Genomic DNA, 24,712 nt, shown 5'->3' with positions numbered 1-24,712 from the left:
TGGGGAAGAAAACCACAACTGGGGCACTTCACCATAGCACAATCCAGACCCGCACGCAAACACGTCAGTCTACCGCCGGGGAGAGCAAGTCTCATAAGATCATGACGAGAATACTTGCGCTTCTCTGAGCTGGACGAACCTGGAGGACGTCGGGCAGAGTAGCAGGCCCTGTGCCCGTCCGGGACACGGACGGGCACAGACGGGCCCTCCTTTGGCGCTCCTTCGCCGCGCAGACGGCGCACCCGCTGCGCGCGACCGCTGCGCGCCCTATGAGGTATCATTATTTATCACCCAAGCCCCTCCCCGAGCTGGACCGCTACCTCCCGACCAGCCGGGGACCGGGACTCACTAAAGATGGCGCCGCCCGACCTGTCCCTCCACTACAATCGGCACAGAACAGCCGCGGTGGAACGGGGCACAGGGGAACCGGGAAACAGCACTAAGAAGTTAAAAAGGGTACAGTTGTTTAAAAAACATACATCACAATTATTAATCAATTGAATGCAAAAACTAGGTTTATTTTTAAAAAGCGCTAAAAGGACAGTGCTGCAAAATGTAAATGGGCAGAAGAGGAAATCTCGCAGTCTGCCCGTCTTTCCCCAGCGGAATTTCAAAGTGCTGCCACCACCATGATCAACCACGAGGGTCTGAAGGCAAAGGATCTATTTATCACCCAAGCCCCTCCCCGAGCTGGACCGCTACCTCCCGACCAGCCGGGGACCGGGACTCACTAAAGATGGCGCCGCCCGACCTGTCCCTCCACTACAATCGGCACAGAACAGTCGCGGTGGAACGGGGCACAGGGGAACCGGGAAACAGCACTAAGAAGTTAAAAAGGGTACAGTTGTTTAAAAAATATACATCACAATTATTAATCAATTGAATGCAAAAACTAGGTTTATTTTTAAAAAGCGCTAAAAGGACAGTGCTGCAAAATGTAAATGGGCAGAAGAGGAAATCTCGCAGTCTGCCCGTCTTTCCCCAGCGGAATTTCAAAGTGCTGCCACCACCATGATCAACCACCCCACCACCATGAAATGCTTGTTGGTACATTTTGGCATTGCCCTGCTCTCACTCACTTCTGGAACTGGGTTCTAGGCCGATTAGAAGAAGTGCTGGGCTGGCCTATCCCAGGGAAACCCAAACTCGTCCGTCTACATCTCACTGGAGACTTGGGGGGGTGGGGGGGGGCGTTCGATATCAGAGGGAGTTCCTGTGGCTGAAATCGATCGTATACTTAGCAAGGCAATGTCCCCAAAATCACTATACCGTATGGAATGACTAGGCCGAGTTCCGGGGCGTCCAGTTGGAGCCTTGCCCAGACAGAGACCGTGGACCATTGTGGGGGATGCCTGCTGCAGCAGCCTTGACGCTATTGATAAATAAATGGGCTGTGCGATCCAATTCCTGCTGTGCCATTCAGTTTTAGTATGCCATATTTTATTTTAAGGTTGTTTTACTGCACTGTTATTGTGTTTTTTCTAAGGCGGTGTCCTAGGCTCCCGCTGAGCTCAAGATGTCACCACGTATTATGTATGTAAAATCAATAAAGAGTTTTGCAAAAAGAAAAATAAACGTAGCTTCACACGTCTTCTGTACCTGCTTCAAAGCAAATATCTACCCTTCTCCCCAGATGAGCTTGTGTAATACGTGTGACATTGTATAATTCTAAATACTATTTGTACATTACTTTAATTAACCATCATTATACTGCTTTGCACCTTCACTTTTACTCTTAGTATAAAAACATATTCTAGTGTGGAGTCTGTTGCCTGGTTCATTGTGGGCTCCAGGGGTGGTAATATGAGTCACCTTGAATCAGAAAATACATCTTCGGAGGAAAACAATTTGTAATGTTCCTAACCCAACACTAGATGGCAGGACTGCATTTGTCTCTACAGAACAGCAACCTCAAAAGTATTGTTACAGGTAAGTCATTTTTTTCTTCCTCAACAGCCCCAGGGCTCGAAAAATCGATTTTTTTACAAGACTTCCAGGTCTAGTAACTTAAAAAAATCTACTCGATTTAACTGTAATGCACTTGATCTCTGTCTCTGAAAGTAAGCAAATGTGACAAGTTAACAAGATGTGAAGGCATTCACTTTGTGAGCAATAAAGATGCCTTTAAATCTTTCTAAATTGTCACCTTTGCTCTGCTTTCAGAAATAGAGGTAAAAAGTCAGTTTGTCTTCCTACTCGCCAGAATGGACGAGTAGGACCTAAATATAGCTCATCCTAATAAATCTGGCAAATGCGAGTGTATTTTTCGAGCCCTGAGCCTGAGCCGCCTCTTCCAGAAGAGTCCTTTCATAGAGAACCAGAGTTACTTGCTAGTAATCTTTCCTTCTCTGACCTAATATACAGCGTATGATCTTGTCCCTGACTTTGCACACACACCTACGACTGTGTATATGTATATTTCTCGTTGTGGACGGGTGCCGGCAAGCTTGGCGAGTGCCATTAAGCGGTGGTAGATGCTTGTGATTAGCCCTGTCACTCAACCTGAGTTTGTCCTCTTACTGAGTGCATACAGGACGCACATGAATGGGGGGGGGGGGGGAGGGGGGGAGAGGGGAGGGCAGTGAATGAACTTTGGAGTGGGCATGCAAAAGAACAGTTAGCATGAACGAATCGTAGAAGGCCCTTGCTTGGCCTGCTGTACTAAATTTCTGCATTATGTTTAGGAGATCTTTTTAGGTGACTGCAATGAATACAGGCTTCTTCTGATCTGCCTCGAGCTTTGAAAGGACCGAACATATGCTTCCAAAGCGACTGTCTTTGACTAGCAATTAAGAAATAATATAGATGTTTCTTTTTGATTTTATCACTTGAAGGTTTGGTAGCACCATCTCCAGCCACAACCTGTAAAGTTATCAATAAATGGGAAGAAACCCATAATAATGAAATATGATATAGTGGGTTGTCGTAAGGGAGCCCACAGATTGACAATTATTGAAGCAACTTGTTAAATATGTATTATTTATTGATTTTCTCCACTAGACAAGCATTTTTCCTTCCATCTTTCAAACTTTAACTTATTCAGCTGAGCTAGAAGTTGTATTTTGTGAAGACTGTATGCTTTGAGAATCCCCTGGGTAACAATTTCCTGGGCTGACCTGTTTGCTCACCTTAAATCTGAAAGCGAACTTTATTTGCAGGTTGAAAAGTGTTTCTCCAGAAGATGTAGAGTATTTTAACTGCCAGCAAGAACTCACAGACGACCTGCATAAACAGTATCAAATAGTGGAGAGAATAATTGGTGAGTATGAAGTGAATTTGAAGGCTGCTTAACAATTTACTGAAAGCTCTTGTATCATGCAAGTTTCAAAACTTCACTCTGATGTTACTTAGTAATCTTTAGTTCCTTTGTGTGATCATTTATCCACACACATTAGAGGATGCGGCCAGCTGCTCATGGAGTGAGAGGCACTCCACTGAGCTCCAGAAGCCAGCTGGGTTCCTGCTATTCCTGGGTGTTTAGGGCGGCCCTTTTTCCCCTCATGCAATTTGGGAGTTACAGCAGTGCCTCATAAACTCAGAATGGAGCCCTCTGCACTCTCCGGAACACTGCCCTGAGAACACTCGGGAGTGTGAGGTGGATAGGAAGCTTGTAGCCCATGCTTCCATAATAGAGTGGCACAGCTGATCCTGAGCCTTGATCTGCCCCTCGTGGAAGCAGCCAGGGGTAGGTGAGGACTCCTCCCATCCAGTTTAGTCTTTGTCCTGGGGTTCTGTTGATGACAACCTGTGCTGGGACTGGACGGGTCCTGGTGGCAATTTTTGTTTGTGAGTGGAGACCACCAAATTATGAATTGCAAACCATTTATTGCTCTAGCAGGCCTTCTGTGAATTTCAGATCTTTTGACTGGGTGTGAGTGTTTGATTGGTTCAGATGCTCCGTCCATCACCACCCCCTTTTGTACCGCTTATGTGAATTTCCAGCAAACTCCTGATTCATTTACCTAATTGACTTTTATCCCTCTTTCACCTAATCATGCATATGCCTCTATTACTAGGATGAACAGATTGATTTGTATCAAACAATACTTTCTGCAGTACTTGGGAGCTTTTCGCTGTTGGCTGCAGTGAAAAACCACCCCCATGAACAAAAATACTGCACTACGACCATCACTTTGTCATCCTCTAGGTCCTGTTCTGGTGTGGCTCCTTATCTTGATTGACTGATATAACTTTACTTCTGGCTGTACCCTACACTTTTTGGAGGCTCTAGCTGCCTAAGACTGTTACTCCTGTAGTCGATCATGAATTTTCCCCACCACTGATTGAGCGAAAATGGGAAAAGTGAGATTGGTCATACAAGAGGAATCAAGGATTTGTTATCTATGGGGACCCAAGCTCCAATGCAGATGCGTGCAGCACATCAGAGAAAATTCAAAAGCTGTCTTTGGCCCTTGGATTTAAAAGAGCACTATGGGATAAATTGGACGAAAAACGGTTGGTGGTTCAAACCATCTTAGAAACATTGGCAGCCAAAATTGATGGAGTGCTGAGGCCATGAGCCTCCTGTTTGTAGACCAACTAAAGTTTCCTAAAAGTGTAAAAGCAACCAGAGAGACCACTGGAGAATTCTGCTCTGTAAAAGTGGAACTTCCAGCTCAAATAACGGAACTCACAGAGAAGGTTTTGTTCTTAAAACACAGGGCTGAAGACTGTTAGGGGCACAACTGAAGATAAAATGTTAGAGTAGTGGGTCTTCCTGAGATCATTGAAGGAATGGAGCCAGTAACCTTCCCTGAGTCATGGATTGCTGAAACTGTTTGCACCGTTCTTTTCACTAGAGAGAGCTCTCACAGTACCATTGCAGCAAAGTGCCCCATTTTGGATGGTTACCCCCTACTTTTTTCCTGATTTGTGATGCACTTTGATTGGGATAAAACACAACATATACATATTAAGACAATTAAATAGGTCAAAATTAAGGTCCCGCACCCATCATACCAGTCCGCAATCAAATCCCATTCGTTACTTTCATACTGCACCACTCTCACAAGGTTTTTTTTAAAAAGAGAACAAACATACATTCAATTCAAAGGTACGTCGATGTCAGTTGGTACAACTAAGGTGGATCAAGTTGTTATGACACAAAGTAGTAGGGGGCAGAATCCATAAGATCCAAACATCTTAATCAGATGGAGATTCATCCCTCTCTAGAATCACGCCGACGTGCGTTTCGGTGTAGGGCCCACAGGGGCCGCACCTTCGTCAGGGCAAGGGGGGTACCAATTTGTGGGGGACACGCCACTTGTTTCAGGTTCCAGCATTCAGATATTCAAATACGTCCACTCTAAGGTCTAGAACACCGAGGCGTCATTAGGTAAAGCACCTGGGAAACCAGAGGGCCTCAACACTGGATTTAAAGGCTTGTTTACTTTCCCGATGTCAGACTTCAATCGGTTGACCTTCGGGCAATCTGTCAGGGCCTAAATCTGTCATCTGCACCCGGCTTCGTCCGATAATCGGGGGAATTGCTCAATTAGATCAGTAAGCCACACGGAGGGTTCTTCGGCTAAATATTCACCGGGCAGAGATCACATGGACGGCTCATTCTTGATTTAAAACTCGAGGAAGTTTGTTCTCCTCACTCGATTAGCCGTTCCAAGCGGAGGTGTTCGACTGAGTGTCCGGGGTTCGCCCAGCACCAATCAAAGATTGGTGCTGGGCGAACCCCGGACACTCAGTCGCTTGAAACGCTATGGGAGTGTCGCTCTCTGCGGCCTTCCTCAATCAACGACCGCTCCGCTAAGAGCCGCAGTCAATACAGCTGCTAGACGGGTCACTGGGAAAAATAGAAGTTGCCAGAATCTCACCTGACTCGCAGGCCCTCAATTGGTTACCTTTTGAGGCCAGAATCCACCTAAAAATCGTCTGTATGACTCATAAGGCATTGCATCACAAAACCCAGAGGTACCTAGCAGAGAAACTAGTACTATCAGGTGGTAACAGATCTACCAGGAGTTTGGATAATCTACTTAAACCACAGCGTTTTTCCAAGAAGAAAACATATAATCGCACCTTCTCAGGAATGGCTCCCAGGATCTGGAACGCTTTATACCCAGAAACAAGACTAATTCAGTCCGCGGACTCTTTAAAAAAAAAAGTGAAATCAATACTCCGGTCTAAATTCACTTGAACTGTTACTTTTACATTCTAGTAGATATATGCTAATTTTAATAGTTATCAGAACTGTACTCTCATAATTCTGTGTTTTATTTGTATTTGTCATCCTATATTTGCCCTGTAAAGCGCTCTGATTACCCGCAAGGGTCTTGTTCGCGCTATACAAAACCGTCAAAATAAAATAAAGTGATAAAGAGGAGAGCTTATTTTTCACGGGGGAGCCTACCATTGGCCAGCATAAACAAGCCGTCTGCACACAGCTTAACAATCGTTTTATAATCTTTTGATTCTGACTCAGTCAGGCCATCATCCCGTTATGGCTCTAGTGCTCACGTTCGTCTCTGACTATGAGACCAGTAAGGGGCAGTGCTGGAACATACCCTCACCCAAAAAAAGGGGACCGGGGGCATATGTCTGCCCTTACTCGGCCCTTTAGCCCGGGTCTTGAGGCAGCCCCCGCCACACCGCTGCTCCTTCTGCAAGCAGACGGATGAAACCTGTTTCTGTGCACCCCAGGCCGCAGTGTGTGTGTGTGCCCGTGGCACAATATGCCACATGCATTCAAGCAAGGGCATTGCATTCTAAGTGGGATCTCTTCACAACACTCTGGAGAAGCCACAGCATTGCATGAGCTGAGCACACGTGAAATCTCCCTGACAGTGGCACAATCGCACTTCTCGCAATGCAGTCACACAGCTCCCCCAGAAAGTAATTCCCTGCAGGGATCTTTTTTAAACCTGCAGGTTTCCACGTCATTCCCAGGAATGACGTGATATGATATTGTTTTATAAAGCACACTAAAACCTCAAGGTACCAAAGCGCTATTGCCAGACAGACTAATCTACAGAGTCAAACCAACCAAGAAGTAAGGGAACTATAGTGAGAAAAACAAGTTTACAAATGCTTTTTAGGGAGTCTGCTTCAGAACTGTAAGTGGGATCTGCCTTTCATCCTCCTGAAGTAGACAAAGCAAGCAGCATGCATTAAAGCCACAACTCCCTCATTTACAGATCTGATTGGTCCCAAACCAGGTTTCTTTCGGTTTGCCAACACGTGCCTCAATGTTTGGAGCATGGCTTCGAATCGCACAAACAGAAGAGCCCTCTCCCATCTAGCGGTTTCCACCCCCAGTTCTATTCTACGCACACACTTCCAAAAGCGCGCCCAGGACCCGATAAAACGTATAGTGCTTTGTTGCTCTCCTGGAGTACGAAGCGCTGTGCACGTGCACCAGTACAATGATTTACTATTGTCTTCAGTGGCACAATGCAAAGAAAGGGGGTCACGTAGAACATGTGGAGGGGCTCAGGGTCTTTTCAACACTTAAGGCGTGAATGTAAGCAGGGCGTGAGATCCCCCACGCCCCGGGAATACTACCAGCAGGGATTTGATGTGATGCCATCGCCTGGAGTCTGGGTGATGGAGGGGGTACAGGATGCCTCCTGCACAGGTGGCAGCGGGGTGTGCACGATTTAAATCAGGGTCGTGAAAGAGCAGAGGGTGTGAGACTGCTCCGAGGAGCTGTGACCAGTGAGAGACGCGACTACTTGAAACATTGTGCCTCTGTCCTCATCTGGTGGGGAGGGGTCAGAGTCCCTCTTTGTCAGCAGAGTACTGTGCATGTAGGTGAATCATGCATCCAATCAGATGGCAGGACGCGCAGTACCTATGGCACAGGCATGTAGTAAAGGGGAAACACTTAATAGGGCACTGAAAGACACACTGAAGAGAGTTGGATAGCTCTCTGGGTTCACTGCTTGCTGCTGAGATGTTTGTGACTCCAGAGGGTCACATTTCATTTTGTCACGTTTACAACACGTATATAGGTTATTTGCAATGCTGTGACACTACGGGTCTATGGTAGAAAAGAAAGCGCTGCGCTGCAAATGCCACAAGTATCACAGAAAGGCCTCAAGGTGCACAGAGGCGGACATCTACCTCCCCCGTTCTTGTAGCACAGGTACGGGAAGCGCCACACGTTACCCAGGCCCACGGGCGAAGCCCACGCAGGACATGGTGAAATCTATCTGTCTGGTCCAGGTGGCGTGCTGGGTCGTGGGCTCCCGTAGCCCCGGTAGGGGGTACCCCGCGGGCAGCTTGGCAGACCCATTGGCAAACGTTGGCATCATGCCCACCTCCGTTGGGAATAAGTTGCCCTTTTTTCTCCTCCAGCGAGCCGTGACATGTCCCGTTGGGTAGCAACCCCCGACACTTCTCCATTCGGAAGTCAGCTTTCAAGTTTTTGTAGTGTTTTTTTTCCTCGGAGAGGCGCTTCAGATGGGCCGTCCTGCCCTCCACAGGGCGCACCCTTTTAGTCTGTTGCTGACTCGAGAGGGCAGGTAGGCGAACATAGGTCCGGGCCCAGGGCCATACCCCCTGGTCCGCAGCGATCAGCCCCGAGGAAATGTTACTCAGGTATGGAACAGTTACAACTTTACCTATCAGCTAGCCGATTTTGCACCCAGTTGATATTAGATGGCCCGCCTAAACTACGAACAAAAGCCTGCACTCAGTCACTTTAAAGCAGGCACTGACCCAAGGCTAAAAACCAACACCAACCTCAATATTAATAACAAAAAGAGAACTAACATAGTAGCTGCTCTCATAAACGCACGTTCATTGGGCAAACATAAAGAGGAGATTGCAGATTTAATCGCTGACCATAATATAAACCTTCTGTTTATCACCGAAACATGGACCGATCTGGCATCTGAACCAGACTTGATAGTGGCCACCCCAGAGGGCTACAACATTGTAAGACAGGACAGAGTAGATAAAAAAGGGGGCGGGTTAGCAACAATTTCTCACAGCAACTTCACGACTACTATACGCCACGTCCCACTTACAACCTGTGAAGCAAAATACTTTCCCATCTTACTGACCCCCTCCCAAATCTTTAGGGGTATCTTACTCTATCGACCCCTGGGAAGTCGGATGGAATTTCTGACCATATTTAGTGATGTACTGGAGTCCATAGCAGCCGAACGCACCTTTACAATTTTAGGTGACTTCAACTTTCCCCTAGAAAATCTACATGATAAGGATACTAAAACTTTATTATCAGACCTAGAGTCACTGGGTCTTTCACAGCTGGTCTCTGACAGCACTCATGAGGCCGGTCACACTCTGGACGGTCTATTTTCCAATTCCAAAAACATCTCTATTAAAGAAATCTTACCCTTCGCATGGTCCGATCACCATGCAGTAATATTCGATATACTACTTGTTAATACTCTGCCTACTAATACTTTGGTGAATGAAACAGCTGCATTTAAGGCTTGGAAAAATTTAGATAGTCAACAGCTATGAGCTCATCTGTCCTCCATACAACCTAAGGTCTCGGATGACCCAAATATAGCCTCAACAACCTATACTAACTGGCTCTCTAATGCCATGAATGAGCTAGTGCCAACTAAACTGATGTCTAAAAACCGAAGCTCTCCATCTGCCCCCTGGTTCACTAATGCACTCAGAGAACAAAAGCAAAAATGCAGAAATCAGGAAAGACACTGAAGAAAATCGTACACAAATGACGAAAAACGTCTCTATAAAAACGACCTAGCGAAATATAAAGTAATGATTACTCAAGAAAAAAGTACATATTTCACAGTACAGATCGAACTTGCTAAAAATTCAAATAAACAACTTTTTCAAGTAGTAACTAAGATTTCACAACAAGTGTCACAAACCATCCCGGCACCCTCACAAGCACTGTGCAATACCCTAGCAGACTATTTCTATGACAAAGTAAATAACATCTACTCCAACTTCTCTGTTCAAAGAAATTTGTCTGCTCAATAATCATTTCCAAACACTTGTGAGCCTCTTTTAGTGCAATTCAAAAAGTTAGCATAGCTCAAGTCACTAATACTATGACCTCCCTTAAATCCGACTCTGCCAATGATCCATGTCCACCAGCTGTTCTGCCCCAGTTAACAAAATCATAGCCCCTGTACTGACAGAGATATGTAACTCAATGTTTCTCTATGGAACATATCTGACCATTTGGAAAAATACCATACTTAAACCCCTCCTGAAAAAATCCCATCTGGATCCAGAGGACACCAAAAACTATAGGCCCATTGCTAGTCTGCCTTTCCCGGCCAAAGTGGTTGAAAAATTAATGAACAATCAAATCTCTAAGTTCATAGAAGATCAACACCGACTGAACGATACCCAATTTGGATTTCATAAAAGTCACAGTACCGAAACTGCACTGATCAAGGCGTCGGAGGAAATAAGATCTATCCTTGACCAGGGGGCGGGGGGCCGGTAATTCTAATCCTGCTGAACCTCTCTGCTGCATTTGACACGGTCGATCATAACATCCTGATCGACCGTGACACTGCAATGGGCATCCAGGACAAAGCAAGAGACCTACTGTCCTCCTTTCTCTCCAACCGGACCCAGACCGTAACACTGGGCAATTTCCATTCGGCCCAGATGACATTACCGTGCGGTGTACCTCAAGGCTCATCCCTAAGTCCGACGCTTTTTAATATCTATGTATCGGACTTAGCCAGAGTCATCAAGGCACATGGGATGGGCCTAACATCGTACGCGGATGACACGCAGCTGGTGCTCGGTATAAAGAACAATGGAGAAAGGATGGCAGCTAGCTTCCAAAAAGGCATGTTGGCCATCAGTAGTTGTATGGCCAACAATTGTCTCAAACTTAACTCCGATAAAACGGAGGTTATGATTTTTTGGTAATCTTTCTCCCATCTTGTCTAGTTCCTGGTGGCCGTCAGATCTCGGCCCTCTACCCAACCCCGTCTCTAAAGTCAAGAATTTGGGCAAAATCTTTGATGACAAACTGACCTTCGCATCTCACGCGAATGCAATCGTCTCGGCGTCCTTTCACAAACTTAGAATAATCAAAAAGATCCTTCCATACCTTCCTCCCAATTCTGGAAGGGCGCTGGTCGGTGCTTTGGTGATGTCCTCCTTGGACTACTGCAACAGACTCTTTTCTAACGCACAAAAAAGGATTATTCAAAAATTGCAATCTGTGCAGAATGCAGCAGCCAGAATGCTGTCAGGAACTCCCAAGTTCAAACCCATTGCACATGTAATCAAAAGTTACCATTGGCTCTTTGTGAGGAACCGAATAAAATTTAAGGCCTACAAAGCCTCTCAAAACTTAGGTCCTCAGTTCTTACTCAAATCTCTAGCCACCCATATCCCCAACAGGCCAGTCCGATCTTCCAATGCATACTTCCTGTTAGTGCCGCGGACCAACACTGCCTCTTGGGGCGATCAACGCTTTGTTGTCTCGGTTGCAAAATTGTGGAATTCTCTCCCGTTGGAGATCAGATCATGTCAAACCTTGTTGGCCTATAGAAGAAAAATAAAGACATGGCTGTTTAATCAATAACTCTGTCTATTTCTGCCACGTCTGTAGCGCCGAGACGCCCTTGGGCATTTGCGCGCTTTACAAATGTAAAAAAACAAAAACATGTAAAAGCATTGACGTAATTATAATGAAGACTACTGCACCTGCATTGGAACAGAAATATCTCATGGCTATGCATTCCTAATAGGTGTATGTGCTGTGAGTCACCATTAACTCTGTCGGGTCCCAGCAGCTCGTGGTGCACGCGTACCACAGAGGAGTGGGGGGAGGGAGCGCGGCAGCGAGGCGAACGCGCGCTGCTGTGCATGCTAGACACGGGTGAGATTGGGCATTGCAAAGGCGGGACATACGCCCGCCTTTGCCCAAACGCGTGCCTTTCTAAAAAGTAAAAAAAATCACACGAAAGCCAATGCCTGACTGCGAAAGCCTGATCCCAAGTACAAGCGTGCCCTAAAAAGGCACTTTGGTACACCATTCCCCACCCAAAAGTTGGCGTGCTTCATCATTGGGCTCCTCTTCAGATTGGTACTGGTGGTTACCAACTTGGGCTACAAACACTTTAAGATCCAAGCGCTCCTAAGGTGTTCGGTTAGAGTACCAAAATCATGTTTCTGCTGTGAATGTAACGTTCATGAGAGTAGGCGGACTAAATGGCTTTTTTCGTATCTCCTCTCTGTAGGATTAAAAAATACTGGGTCATATTTTCGTACTGTGAGAGGTCAAGTATCCATCATGTGCGCACTATAGTGTTCCTATCTGTGGCAGACAAGCTGATTATGAAAAGCTCATTTACTTGTGGGTGACGACTTTATTTACATGCTGCACACAAGGTTTAGGTGTGTGCAGGTGAGATGCAATAGCTTTAATTTTTGTTCCCTGGGGACTGGTCAGTTAGTAAGGGCAGTTGCAAGAAACTGCTCTGGAGATGTTATTATGAGGCTCAAGACAGAGTCCAGAGCTGTGTGTTTTTCTGTGAGCATGGGTACGGAGGCCTGAGACTGTTGTTTTATGTACATAATTTGATGTTTAGTGAATCATACAGGGAGTTTGGTGAGTGGTGGTTGTAGGCCAGTAGTCCCTGGGATAGGGTTATCAAATGTAAAAAGATTTTGGCTTAATTTTACCTTGTTCTGGAGTGTAAGAATAGATAACCATGTTATTGTGTTTTCATATAGCTGTTCCAATTGTGGCATATGCAAAAGAAATTCTGCGTCGCGTGTTTCATTGCAGGAAAGCTGTAAACGAATTGTCCATGAATTAGCTAGAGTAGATTTACAAAGTCTGTATAAATGTGTCTTTGAGAGATGAAATGTGAAGTCACTGGTATCACTTGCCATTTTGCAGCGTGAATCTTTCTGGATTCACTATGCTGTGCATTATTCCGCGGTCTTGTGGTTGGGTCCGGATTCGTAGTCTTTTCTTTGGTTTTTTTTTTTTTTCCTTAGCCCAGGTGGGCGTCGGCGTCACACCCCCTTGGGTGTATTTCCGGTGACGTTGGCATGCTTCCTGCGGAAGCTCCCACTCTTGGGCGCCATCTCCAGATTCTTTTTTTCCGCAGTCGGGTCTGGAACGTTCCCGTTTGGGCTCCAGACATTTTTGGAGAAAGAAAAAAGAAAATACAGAAAAGACGAGGAGAAGTCATCTGAAGACTCCAGGGGACTTCATCGACGAACAGTCAGCAAGGAGAAGGCGTTTTTCATCGAGATCCTCGACGACCGTCGACGAACACGCGACCAGGGAGGCCCTGGACGCTCGATGATGGACAACACGCCGTTCAAGTTCTACCGTAACTGCCACCACAAGTACGCGCAGAAGGACCAGCACCCGGTATGCAACCTTTGCCTACCGGTGAACCACGAAAGCGGAGACTGCAACGCCTGTTCCGCCTTCGCCCCAAAGACCCTTCGTGTGAGAGAGAGGCAGAGGGTAGCACACGCCACCCTGCAGGGGAAGGCCCCGACTCCGTCCCTCTACGAGCTGGGGATGTCCTCCGAGGAAGAAGACAACGCTGCCGCCGAAGACGACAGCTACACGGTCGTAGAGACCGATTACACGAAGACTTCTGACAAGGTAGGAGACTCTTCGGCCCCCAAGAACCCGAGAGACTCTGAGTCTAGAAAAATCGAGGGCAAGACCCCGAAAGCGCCGACGCCAAAAAAGGCGGCGTCCGCGACTACTCCCAGGCCCAGCGGATCCTCCGAGAAGGAGTCCCCGGCGCCGAGAGCTGCTGATCAGCAGAAAACGTCGAAAATCGGCCCCGAAAAGGATCGATCGACGCCGAGGGAGAAAGACCCAAAACTGATGACGACGACCAGAGACCCAAAATCCAGTTCGACGTCGAAAACTTCGACACCGAAAGGCACGGCGCAGAGCCATCCGCCGAAAAGAACGGCCGACCCATCCGACGGAGAACACGCGGCCGAGATGGAGAAGAAGAGAAGGCGCCTCGAGGCCGAAATGGAGAACATCATGCAGCGGAAGAAAGATTTCGACGCAAAGATGAAAGCCTTCACGATCCCTCACAAGACCAAGTCACTGGTGGTGGAGGCGGTCGAGGAGGAAGAAGAGATCGCCGAAGTCGCCGAGGAACAAGACCAGGACGTCGAGGTGGTCGACGACCAGGAGGAGTACGAGAATCCCTACGATAGTTACAGCTATGGGGAGGAAGAGGAAAGCAGGACGGACACAGAGTCGGCACCCTCTGACCTACAGGAGGTAGATTACATAGATGTCGACACCGACAGCCCGGAGGAGGTGGTCGACACTTACCCCTCGAGGCCCTCGCCGCCGGACGACATCGGGGCCTACAACTCGGTGATACAATCTGCCGCAGCAGCTTTCAAGCTCAAGCTCGACGAAGAGAAGCAGAAAGCAGACTTCCTTCTAGAGACATTGCTCCCAACACAAACGAGGAGCCAGTTCCTTCCAATGCTCGAAAGCGTCTTGGCTCAGGGGAAGGAAGCGTTCAGGGAACCCGCAACATGCAAGGCAGTAACTCCCAGAACTGAGAAGAAGTACAAACATTCCACAAAGGACCCGGCCTACATTCAGGGCACGGTCTCCGCAGACTCCATTATCACGGCCACAGCAAGGAGGAGGGCTAACGTACCCACTACCTCGGGTCCGCCACCGGATAAGGAGAGCATAAGGATGGATCTGGTGGGCAGAAGGATCGAACGGAATGCCGCGACCCACTGGCGCATGGCTAATTCCAACGCCCTGATAAACAGGCACATGTACCAGATCATGGAAGGGCTGGGGCAGTTGGTGAAGGACCTGCCCCAGGATGCCAGGCAGAAGGCCGAAAAGCTGGTTGAAGAAGGAAAAAACGCGGCAAATTCTTGCCTTAAGACGGCCCTGGATGGGGCAGACACCGCCAGCAGGCTCATGATGATGGGTGTCACGGAAAGGAGGCACGCCTGGCTCAGGATCTCAGGTTTCAAACCGGAGGTGCAACACAGCATCCTGAACACACCGTTCAACGGCAACACGCTTTTCAGAACAACAGTTGATGAAACGCTCAGTCAACTGAAAAAAGATAACGAAACAGCAAGATCCATGGGAGCATTGCAGTTCAGAGGGAACAAGAGGGGCACCCCGTCACGGAGGCCCGGCGGGAGAGGCGGAAACCAGCCAGGTACATCACACCAGGCTTTCCAGCAAACGCACCAGGCAGACTCGCAGGCTCAGCATGGTCAGCAGAAGCAGTCCTGGCAGTACCAACAAAGAGGCCAGTCCTTTCGAGGGAGAAATGGACGGGGACAAAATAGAAGAGGGGGGCAGCAGCCCGCCTCTAAGTGACTTCAAAAAACTACGTGTGCCCGCCCACAGATAAGATCCCAAGGGGCAGCACGTACAGAGGGGTCAGGACAAAATAGACACCTACGACCACATAACACCAGTGGGAGGAAGATTAAGATTTTACCTCCGAGAGTGGAGAGAAATCACATCAGACAAATGGATCCTCAACATTATCCAATTCGGATACTGCATAGAGTTGGAGGGGAGGCCAACAAGCAGAAAACCAAAAAGAAAAACACTAGCAAGCAAGCAGCTGCAGTGTCTTCAGGAGGAGGCAAAGGAACTCCTGCGGAAGCAGGCCATAGAACGGGTACCCTTCAAGGAAAGAAACACAGGAATATACTCAACGTACTTCCTGGTACCAAAGGTAGACGAGTCAATGAGACCCATTCTGGACTTACGGTTCCTGAACAAATTCATAAGAACGCAAAAATTCAAAATGACCTCCCTGCAAGAGGTGCTCCCACAATTGCAGACCGGGGACTTCATGGTCACAATAGACCTCAAAGACGCCTACCTGCACATCCCAATGAACAGAAAGCACAAACACATGCTCAGGTTCACCATTGGAGAAAGCCACTACCAGTTCACGACACTGGCCTTCGGACTAAAATCAGCACCAAGAGTTTTCACAAAGTGCCTCGCAGCAGTCGCAGCGCACCTACGAAGGCAAGGGATACACGTATACCCTTACCTGGACGACTGGCTGGTGAAAGCAAACTCATACCGGAAATGCAAGCAGCACGCACATGCAGTGACGAGCACGCTCATAAGCCTGGGGTTCTTCATCCATTGGAAGAAATCATCAATGGAGCCGGAACAAGTCAAGATCTTCCTGGGAGCACAGATCAACACCTTACAGGGCAAGGTGTTCCCCAGCGAGAAGAGGGCGAGGGCGCTGGTGAAGGAAACTCGCCTCTACCGGAAGGGACAAGCTCGGACAGTGAGGACTGCGAGCAAGATCATGGGCATGATGGCATCATGCATCCACCTGGTACCAAATGTACGACTCCACTTGAGACCCATTCAAGAATGGCTACAGGAGCAATGGGCACAAGCTACAGGCGGTTGGGAGGATCTAGTGGTTGTAACGCACGCAGTGCAGAAGGAGATGGCATGGTGGACCATGGAAAACATAACAAGGGGAAAGCCTCTAACGCCCCCAACGCCAACAGTGACCATCACCACAGACGCATCCCTGAAGGGATGGGGCGCTCACATGGAGGAACTCAAGGTGAGGGGACTGTGGACGCCAACAGATGCGGCAAAGCACATCAATTACCTAGAACTGAAGACAATCTTCCTTGCACTGAAAGCCTTTCAAACAAGACTGTACAAACACAAGGTGTTGATACAAACAGACAACACCACTGCGATGTTCTACATCAACAAGCAGGGGGGCACACAGTCAGCCCCGCTTTCAACGCTGGCGCAGGAGATATGGAGATGGGCCATCCCTCTCAAGATAGACCTGCTAGCCATACACCTACCAGGGAAGGACAACATACAAGCCGATTGGCTCAGCAGGCAGACATCGGCATCCCACCAGTGGGAGCTCAATGCTCAGGAGACAAGGTACCTGTTCGACAGATGGGGGACACCATCGGTGGACCTGTTTGCCACACGCCAGAATGCAAAATGCCAAAGCTTCGCATCCAGGCAGCCCGAGGAGGGGTCACTGGGGAATGCCCTATGGATAGATTGGTCAAGGACATTTGCTTACGCCTTCCCCCGATACCACTGATGCATAGAGTGCTGAGCAAGTGCAGAGCGAGCAACATGACGCTGATATTGGTCGCACCACAGTGGGCGAGGCAGACATGGTACTCGCAGATCATGGAGATGACACAGTGTGCACCCCACAGATTCAGCAGGAGGAAAGACCTACTCTCCATGCAGAACGGAGAGGTACTACATCCAGAGCCAGAGAGCATGAGCCTAGTAGCGTGGCTCCTGAGGACATAGAGTTCGCACATTTGAGACTGCCAGAAAGCACCCTGAGGGTCCTTCGGGAGGCACGAAGGCCCAGCACTCGGAAGTGCTACGTTGCGAAATGGAAAAGATTCACAATATGGTGCAGACAAGAAAGACTTCACAATAAAATGAAGAGGGACTCCACAGTGCTAAGGTACCTGACGCACTTGCTGGAGAAGAACCTTAGCTCATCCTCTTTAAGAGTTCACTTGGCAGCGATAGTCGCCTACACAAGGGGAGAAACGTGCAGGAGCTTCTTCACATCACAGGTGGTGAAGAGATTCCTGGAAGGAGCGAAAAGGATCGCACCACCCAAGCGGGTGCCGCCACCTGCATGGAACTTGAACACAGTCCTAACGGAACTCATGAAAGAGCCCTTTGAACCACTTCACAAGGCCTCCCTAAAGATGCTAACTATGAAAACAGCCTTCCTGGTTGCAATAACGTCCTTACGCAGAGTAAGCGAGCTTCAAGCGCTGACGCTACAAGAACCCTACATACAAATACACAATGATAGGGTTGTGATGAGGACTGACCCACACTTCATGCCGAAGGTGGTATCCAAATTTCACATGAACCAGTCTATACAGGTACCGAGTTTTTTCCAAAAACCAACAACTAGCGCAGAGCGAGCTCTGCACACCCTGGACGCCAGAAGGGCAGTCATGCACTACATTGAGAGGACGAAGGGACACAGGAAAACAAAACAGTTCTTTGTGTCATTTGCAAACAGCTTCATGGGGAAAGCAGTAACCAAAAAGACGATTGCACGATGGATCGCACAGACAATTCAACTCTGCCACAAGCGTGCAGGTCAAGAGCTGGCAGAGGGGACACGTGCCCACTCCACTAGGAAGAAGGGCGCTACAATAGCCTTCCTGGCTAACACACCCATAGAGGACATATGCCTGGCGGCAACATGGGCTTCGGTGCACACGTTCACGAAGCACTAGTGTGTGGACATACAAATGAACAAGGAAGCTCAAGTTGGACAGAAGGTGCTACAGCACATATTCAACACCCAACGCTCATCTTCCACCCAGCCGCCACAGAGATGAGAAACCGCTACAAAATCTATGCACAGCATAGTGAATCCAGAAAGATTCACGCTGCAAAACGAATAGTTTTCTTACCTGTCGGTGTAGTTTTGCAGCTTGAAGATCTTTCTGGATTCACTAGCGAACCCACCCACCTCCGCCAGAAAGATGAGGCTGGAGAGAGAAGAGGTGGTTAACTAAAGAAAGGACTTTAAAAAGTACAAAGCGGTAAAATACCAACTAAATAGAACATTGCCATTACTTCGGAAACGAAAGAAACACGGAAAAAAAGAACCCGAAGATGGCGCCCAAGAGAGGGTGTGACGCCGACGCCCACCTGGGCTAAGTAAAAAAACAAAAAAAAAAAAACAAAGAAAAGACTACGAATCCGGACCCAACCACAAGACCGCGGAATAATGCACAGCATGGTGAATCCAGAAAGATCTTCAAGCTGCAAAACTACACCGACAGGTAAGAAAACTATTCGTTATGGACCATAGGAAGGTGGTAGGTTTGGAATTTACTTACACCCACATAATAGTTCCTTTTGATACTGTGTGTTGCGTTGACCAAAAGCACACAGCTGAATTAGTAAAACATAAATAAATAAGTAAAATGCTCTGGTGTAATTGAAGTAGTTAAGCCATGCCCACATTAACCTAATGAGATATACTCCGGTTCACAGGAATAGTGGAACTGTATTTTTTAGTGAATGAGTGCTTTAATCACTGAAGCATAGATAAAAGAACCTGTGTCTTCATACTTTTTTGTGAGCCAAGGATTAGAGTTTTTGCTTTTTCCTTATTAAACAAGCGAGCAGAGCAAATCTCTATTTGTTTTAGGTTGAGTAGTGCTGGTTGTATGATGGTATATTGGGGCATCTGTGACTCACTTGTGAATGGATTTGAAATCATTACTCAGAATCTCAATAAAAAACTTTCAATTTGCTGATGAGCCAGTTTCATTGTCTACTTAAAAATAATGTTACATGTATGTTTTCAAACAGCTCATTCAAATCAGAAGTCTGCAGCTGGGTATCCAGACTATTTTTGCAAATGGCAGGGCTTGCCGTACTCTGAATGCAGTTGGGAGGATGGTGCGCTTCTTTCCAAGAAGTTCCAAGCTCGAATCGATGAGTATTTCTTGAGGAATCAGTCCAAAACCATTCCTTCGAAGGAATGTAAAGTAAGTGCACGGTTGCAAACATCCAGATTTCTTTTTAAAATATGTTTTTTGGCACTGCATGTTTATCATTAGTTCTAAAAAGCTACTTGGTCTACAAGATTAGTCTCTATTGTGGTCATTATATTCTTGTTGTTGAAATGGTCACACAGCTATGGCTGCATTGCTATCAATTTCCTGATGAATGTCACTACAGCTTCATCATAGTTCCAACTACCAAGATTTTTTTCTTACTGTTCTCACTCGCCCACAGTTATTAGACAGTACCTAATTTCCCCACATACTCTCAGAAGCTCCTCCTGTGAAGACAAGCAAGAACTCAGTGGTAGTTAGAAAATATGCACTTTTTCTCTAAGCAAACTGCTCTGAGTTGGTCCTAGGTTTATGTTGCCTTTATAAAATGCTAAATAAAAACATACAGATACAGGATTTTTTCAATGAATTTGTACAACCTGAACAAAGAATACTGCCAATAAGTTATTCAGGTTAGTAACCATCCAAGACAACATTCCTTTGTCTGTCTACCTTAAGACATCTGTTTGCAAGTTTCTGTCCATCCTAAATGCTGCACATTTGAGATTCTTAATCCTGCTTAAAATCGGTACTTGCAATTTTTTAACAACCACATGATACTATCCTGGCAAGGTTACCAGATCTATAAGTCACTACCATGTCCTCATGCATGCTTCTAATCCTATGCTGTTGGGTGCACATGAAGTTTGTTAAAAACCAATTTGATATCTACAGCAGCTAAATTGAAGGCAATTGGGATCACAGAGTACTAATCATATTGTCTCTTTGGTCTTCCATATATTAGGGGATATCTGTAGCCAATAAGTCCAAGGACTTTCATTTTGTTATCTAGAATTGCTCTTGTGCTAATCACAGATGCTTCCCTGGTAGATTGTGGGGAGCTTTTGGAAGGTCTTGAAATCAGAAAGAGATTAAACCAAGAAAAGCATATTCTCATCATTGCTTTGAATTTGAGGGCAACATCTTTAGTGCTTTAGCCCCAACAGGAAACTTTTGCCATCCGTATTTGATCGGAGACTGTGACCTCCTTGTACAATATAAAAAACAAGGTGGTAGTAGATTAAATCTATTCGAAGGAATCACCGCAGTTGCTGCACAGGGCATTCCGTCATCACTGAGCCTTTGAGTTGGAACTTCTACTGGGAAATATAGGTTTCTTGATAGACTACTTCAGCAAGCACAAACATGCATGCCCTGATGGGGGCCAGACAACCTTCAGTTGCCCTTCATATTTAACGAATGGGGGATACATGAGACTTCTGAGCCAAGTCTCTGTAGCAGTTCCTCTAGATACAAGATGTGCCCCGTCCTGCTTTAAAGTGAAGGAATACTAGCTGTTATTTTCAAAGCGCATGGGATTCCTAATCATATTTATCATAATGAATTTTCATTGATTGAAACGCTGTAGGAAATGCTGATCTTTTCCTTAGTGTACCCACAGACTTAAAACTATCTGTTTTAGTTGGGCGTAGAACTCTTTGCACTTTACCCCTGCTAACTATAACTAAAGTACCTGTGCTCCGCCTTTTAATATGGTCAAATTTACAATCCTAATTGGCATATTTAACTTACCTAGAAATCCTTAGTATATGATACAAGGTGTTCCTTGGGCCTGTAAATTAAATGCCACCAGTAGACTTAAACATATATTGTGCCATCCGCTACAGTGGCAGTGCAAACATGGTTTCAAGCGTTCCATTGTAGCCTGACGGAAGCAGTTTTTAAACTGCAATTTTGACTTGACAAAATGGACCCTTGTTACAATTCTAAATCTTCCCTCAAATATTGATAAGCCACCCCTAAGAAGGCCTTATAGTCCATGCACCAAGTTATTTAAAAGGAGAACCTCAACGCTGCTTTCACTATAGCAAGGCTGGCTGTTCTTTAGAAAAACACTGGGATGCACTGTTAAATTTAATAATATTATCTTTATCTAGGAAACACCTAGAAATGCCATTCTAGGACTTCTTGTAATACTTATTAAAAGACCAATTCACTGGTGAAGTTGGATTTTTTTTAAATTAAATATTTGTCTTAATTATTAAGAAAAGGGTAATCTGTTTTACATAGACTAAATGTCCTTTTTTAAAAGGACATTTAGTCTTTTTAAAAAAGGACTACATTTTGAATGCAGCCAATCAGCTGCTAGCACCCCCTAGAACTCTCCTAGCAGAGGCAGTTTCCCTCAGATTTTCACCAGACGTCGTGTGTGTGAAGGGAGACTCCTTGAGTTATACTCAATTTCTTTCAGTAATTTTCCTGAAGATTGATCTTTCAACATGTCAGATAAGAAAGGCCTCTTCTGCCATTTAAGACCTATGGCAGGAAGAGAGTCGATATGGATGATCCCCATGTAGACTGTATTTACTACCTCCACCCTTCTCATGAGGTAAGACAATGCAAGATTGGTCGGACCTTTTCTTCTAAAATACTGAGGGATAGAGCTGAAGAAATATAAACCTCAGAAGGGGTTCACTGATACACCTTGTCCTTTTAAACCAACAAAGAAGAGATTGGCACAGAAGCTGTAATATAAAAATTAAATTTGTATTAACCTCAGATGAGGGAGACTGCGTCATACGGAACCCTCAGGCCACTGTAGGAGCCAGTCTAAGGAGTACAGAGAACAGGGGCCTTATATATGCATAGGTTACATTAGTCAGCATAAAACCAAGGGGAGGTCTTGGCACATGTAAGCATGCTTACGGACTAATATGGCTATACAAAATTTGCTTGCTCAACAAAGTGGGAGGAGCGACGTTCTATACTAGGAGTAGGTGCATTCTAATAGCTATGCCTTTCTAAGCATGTGCAAGGCTCTGGAAGAGGGAGAAAGCACATGGCAAGCACATGGCAAGCACATGGCTAACTAAGATGGCTGCCAAGTACAAAATGTCTTTCAGCTCATGCTAACAGCGATTCCTGCAATCTTTAACAGAGCGGGGAGGCTGCTTTTGTGGCTTTAATCCACCAAGCAACAAAAGTCTTCTGAAGAGAACAGTGATGGGTCATCCAGACAGCACCTAGCCCATCCGAGTTGAATGTGAAATGCCAGGTCAAAGAGGAATATTATAAGGACGAGCAATAATAGCAATATTACCAGTTAGGCTATCCCCCTGAGCCTGTTCCTAGGAAAATGGTGCATTTATCACCGTCTTTCATCCAAAAACTTTAAGCCATGTTGGCGGACTATAGGCAGAGATTTCATCCCCAGGATGTCCTGATTGAGCCACAGCTCCCAGCAATGCCAGCTTATCCTGACCAACAACATCTATGGTACAGCGCACTCTAACACTGGCACCTGATGAAAACCCCTCTTCAGAGCATAAGAGAGAAGGTGAGATTCTGGAACTACATCCACTGGCGGATCCCTGGGATGACTATAACATCCCTACCCCCTCTCCTCCTGCACATCACCCAGCGTACTCCCCTCCAAAAGACTTCGGGGGGTTCCACAACTTGATGAAAAGAGCGTCCAACAGGTTCCATCTCCCCATGGCTCTTAAACATACAGATTGCTTTCTGTATGATTTTTAGGAAGATGCCAGGAAATCTATTCCTACGATCCCTATATTAAATTATATCTGGCAGGAGGGAGTAAAAATAATAAAAACGCTGGCCACAATAACACCAGTGCTCCCTCAAATAGAGACGAAGTACAGGGCTCCTGAAGATTCACCTTTGTGCCTGACGGGTCACCCTAAGCCGGATTCCATCATTTCGCAGGCGGCGCAGAGGAGAGAGAAAAATCCGGCTAACCCAATCTCAGTTCCTCCGGACAAGGAGGGACGCAAATTGGACTCCATGGGTAGGTATTTTTCAACCATGGCTGCTGTTACCATTCGGGCAGCCAACGCTCTGGTTATCATCTGTCGTTACGACCGATAGATGTGGTCGGATAAGGCAACCTTATTGGACTTCATCTCTGAAGATAGGAAACAAGAGGAGAGGAAGATCCTTATAGAGGGCGAAAGAGCGGCCTTGGAGACAATTGACTGTGCTATGGATATGGCAAGCACAGCAGTGTTGTGACGCCTGGGTGGTTGAAGGCCACTACCTTCAGGCCGGAAGGTCAAACAAAAATTTTGGGCATGGCGTTCGCTGGAGATTCTTTATTCGGCAAGCATATCGATGATGCGCTGTTCTCCATAAAAACGGACACTGACACAGCAAAATCGTTAAGCACCCTCCAATATAGAAAAATGCCCTTCAGGTAAGTGAAAGGACGCAGGTTTCCTGCATATAGAGGAGGTTTTCAGAGGCAGCAGCAATACCAGCCCTATCAGGCTTAATACAGTCGGACTAATCAACCCTCCACCTACTGTCAATCTGCAACAGCTGGTTTCTCCCCTCAAGCTGTCTGCAAGAGAACACCGTCCTAGGGGCGGGACAACGGAAGAAAGCAATGATAAATGCCGGGTACTCCCCCTCGTCTTCACTTATTGCACAAGGAAGTAAAGATCATGCTCTCAAAAGGTGCAATCGTGGAAGTTCCACCTCTACAAAGGGGTCAAGGTTTCTTCTCCTGTTTTTTTAATAAGGAAGAAATGAGGGGAGTGGAGACCAATACTGGATCCCAAGAACCTCAAGTACCGGAGAAAACAAACATTCAAGATGGTAAACTTAGCTGAGATCATGCGACTCCTCAACTAAGGAGACTTTATGACCTCACTTGATATAGAATATGCATACTTCCCGATCCATAGGAAACACCTAAAATTCCTCAGGTGTGGGGTAGCTGGTACCCGCTACCAATTCAGGGGTCTCCCTTTCGGCCTCAAGTCAGTACCCAGAATATTTACAAAATGCCTTGCATCAGTTAGCTGCAGTCCTGCGTTCTCAAAGTCACCAAGTATTACTCTACTTGGACGATTAGCTACTGAAGACACCAACAGTAGATCAAGCAGCCAGAACCACGGATGCTTGTCTCCAGCTACTCAAAGGACTAGGGGTGACGGTGACATCAAAAAGTCTTCATTTCTTTCCGGTCAAAGGACACCATTTCTGGGAGCCAGGTTGGGCACAATCTAATGCAAGACACGTCTACAGCATCTTGCTATGGCTATCTTAAGAAGAAAGTCCATTTCAGTGAAATGGTACGAGTCGCTCCTAGAGATGTTCATCAACAATCGACCTAGTACCCTGAGCCAGGCTCATAATGAATCCTGCAGGAAGAGCTTCAGAAACCGTG

General features: G+C 46.5%; 1 protein-coding gene across 1 annotated transcript in view; it reads left to right on the top strand.

Moving 5' to 3' along the window:
- CHD1 (chromodomain helicase DNA binding protein 1) overlaps positions 1-24,712 on the top strand; it is a 1,592,763-nt gene that overhangs the window by 210,331 nt on the left and 1,357,720 nt on the right. The window contains exons 9-10 of the mRNA XM_078675438.1: positions 3,159-3,259; positions 19,313-19,491. Of these exons, the coding sequence (XP_078531564.1) occupies positions 3,159-3,259; positions 19,313-19,491 (280 nt within the window). The remainder of the gene's footprint in view (positions 1-3,158; positions 3,260-19,312; positions 19,492-24,712) is intronic.

Source organism: Lissotriton helveticus, chromosome 2_1, assembly GCF_964261635.1.
Source record: "Lissotriton helveticus chromosome 2_1, aLisHel1.1, whole genome shotgun sequence".
NCBI classification, from domain to species: domain Eukaryota; kingdom Metazoa; phylum Chordata; class Amphibia; order Caudata; family Salamandridae; genus Lissotriton; species Lissotriton helveticus.
Note: the sequence above shows the minus strand (reverse complement) of the source record. Positions and strands in the feature narration are given on the sequence as shown.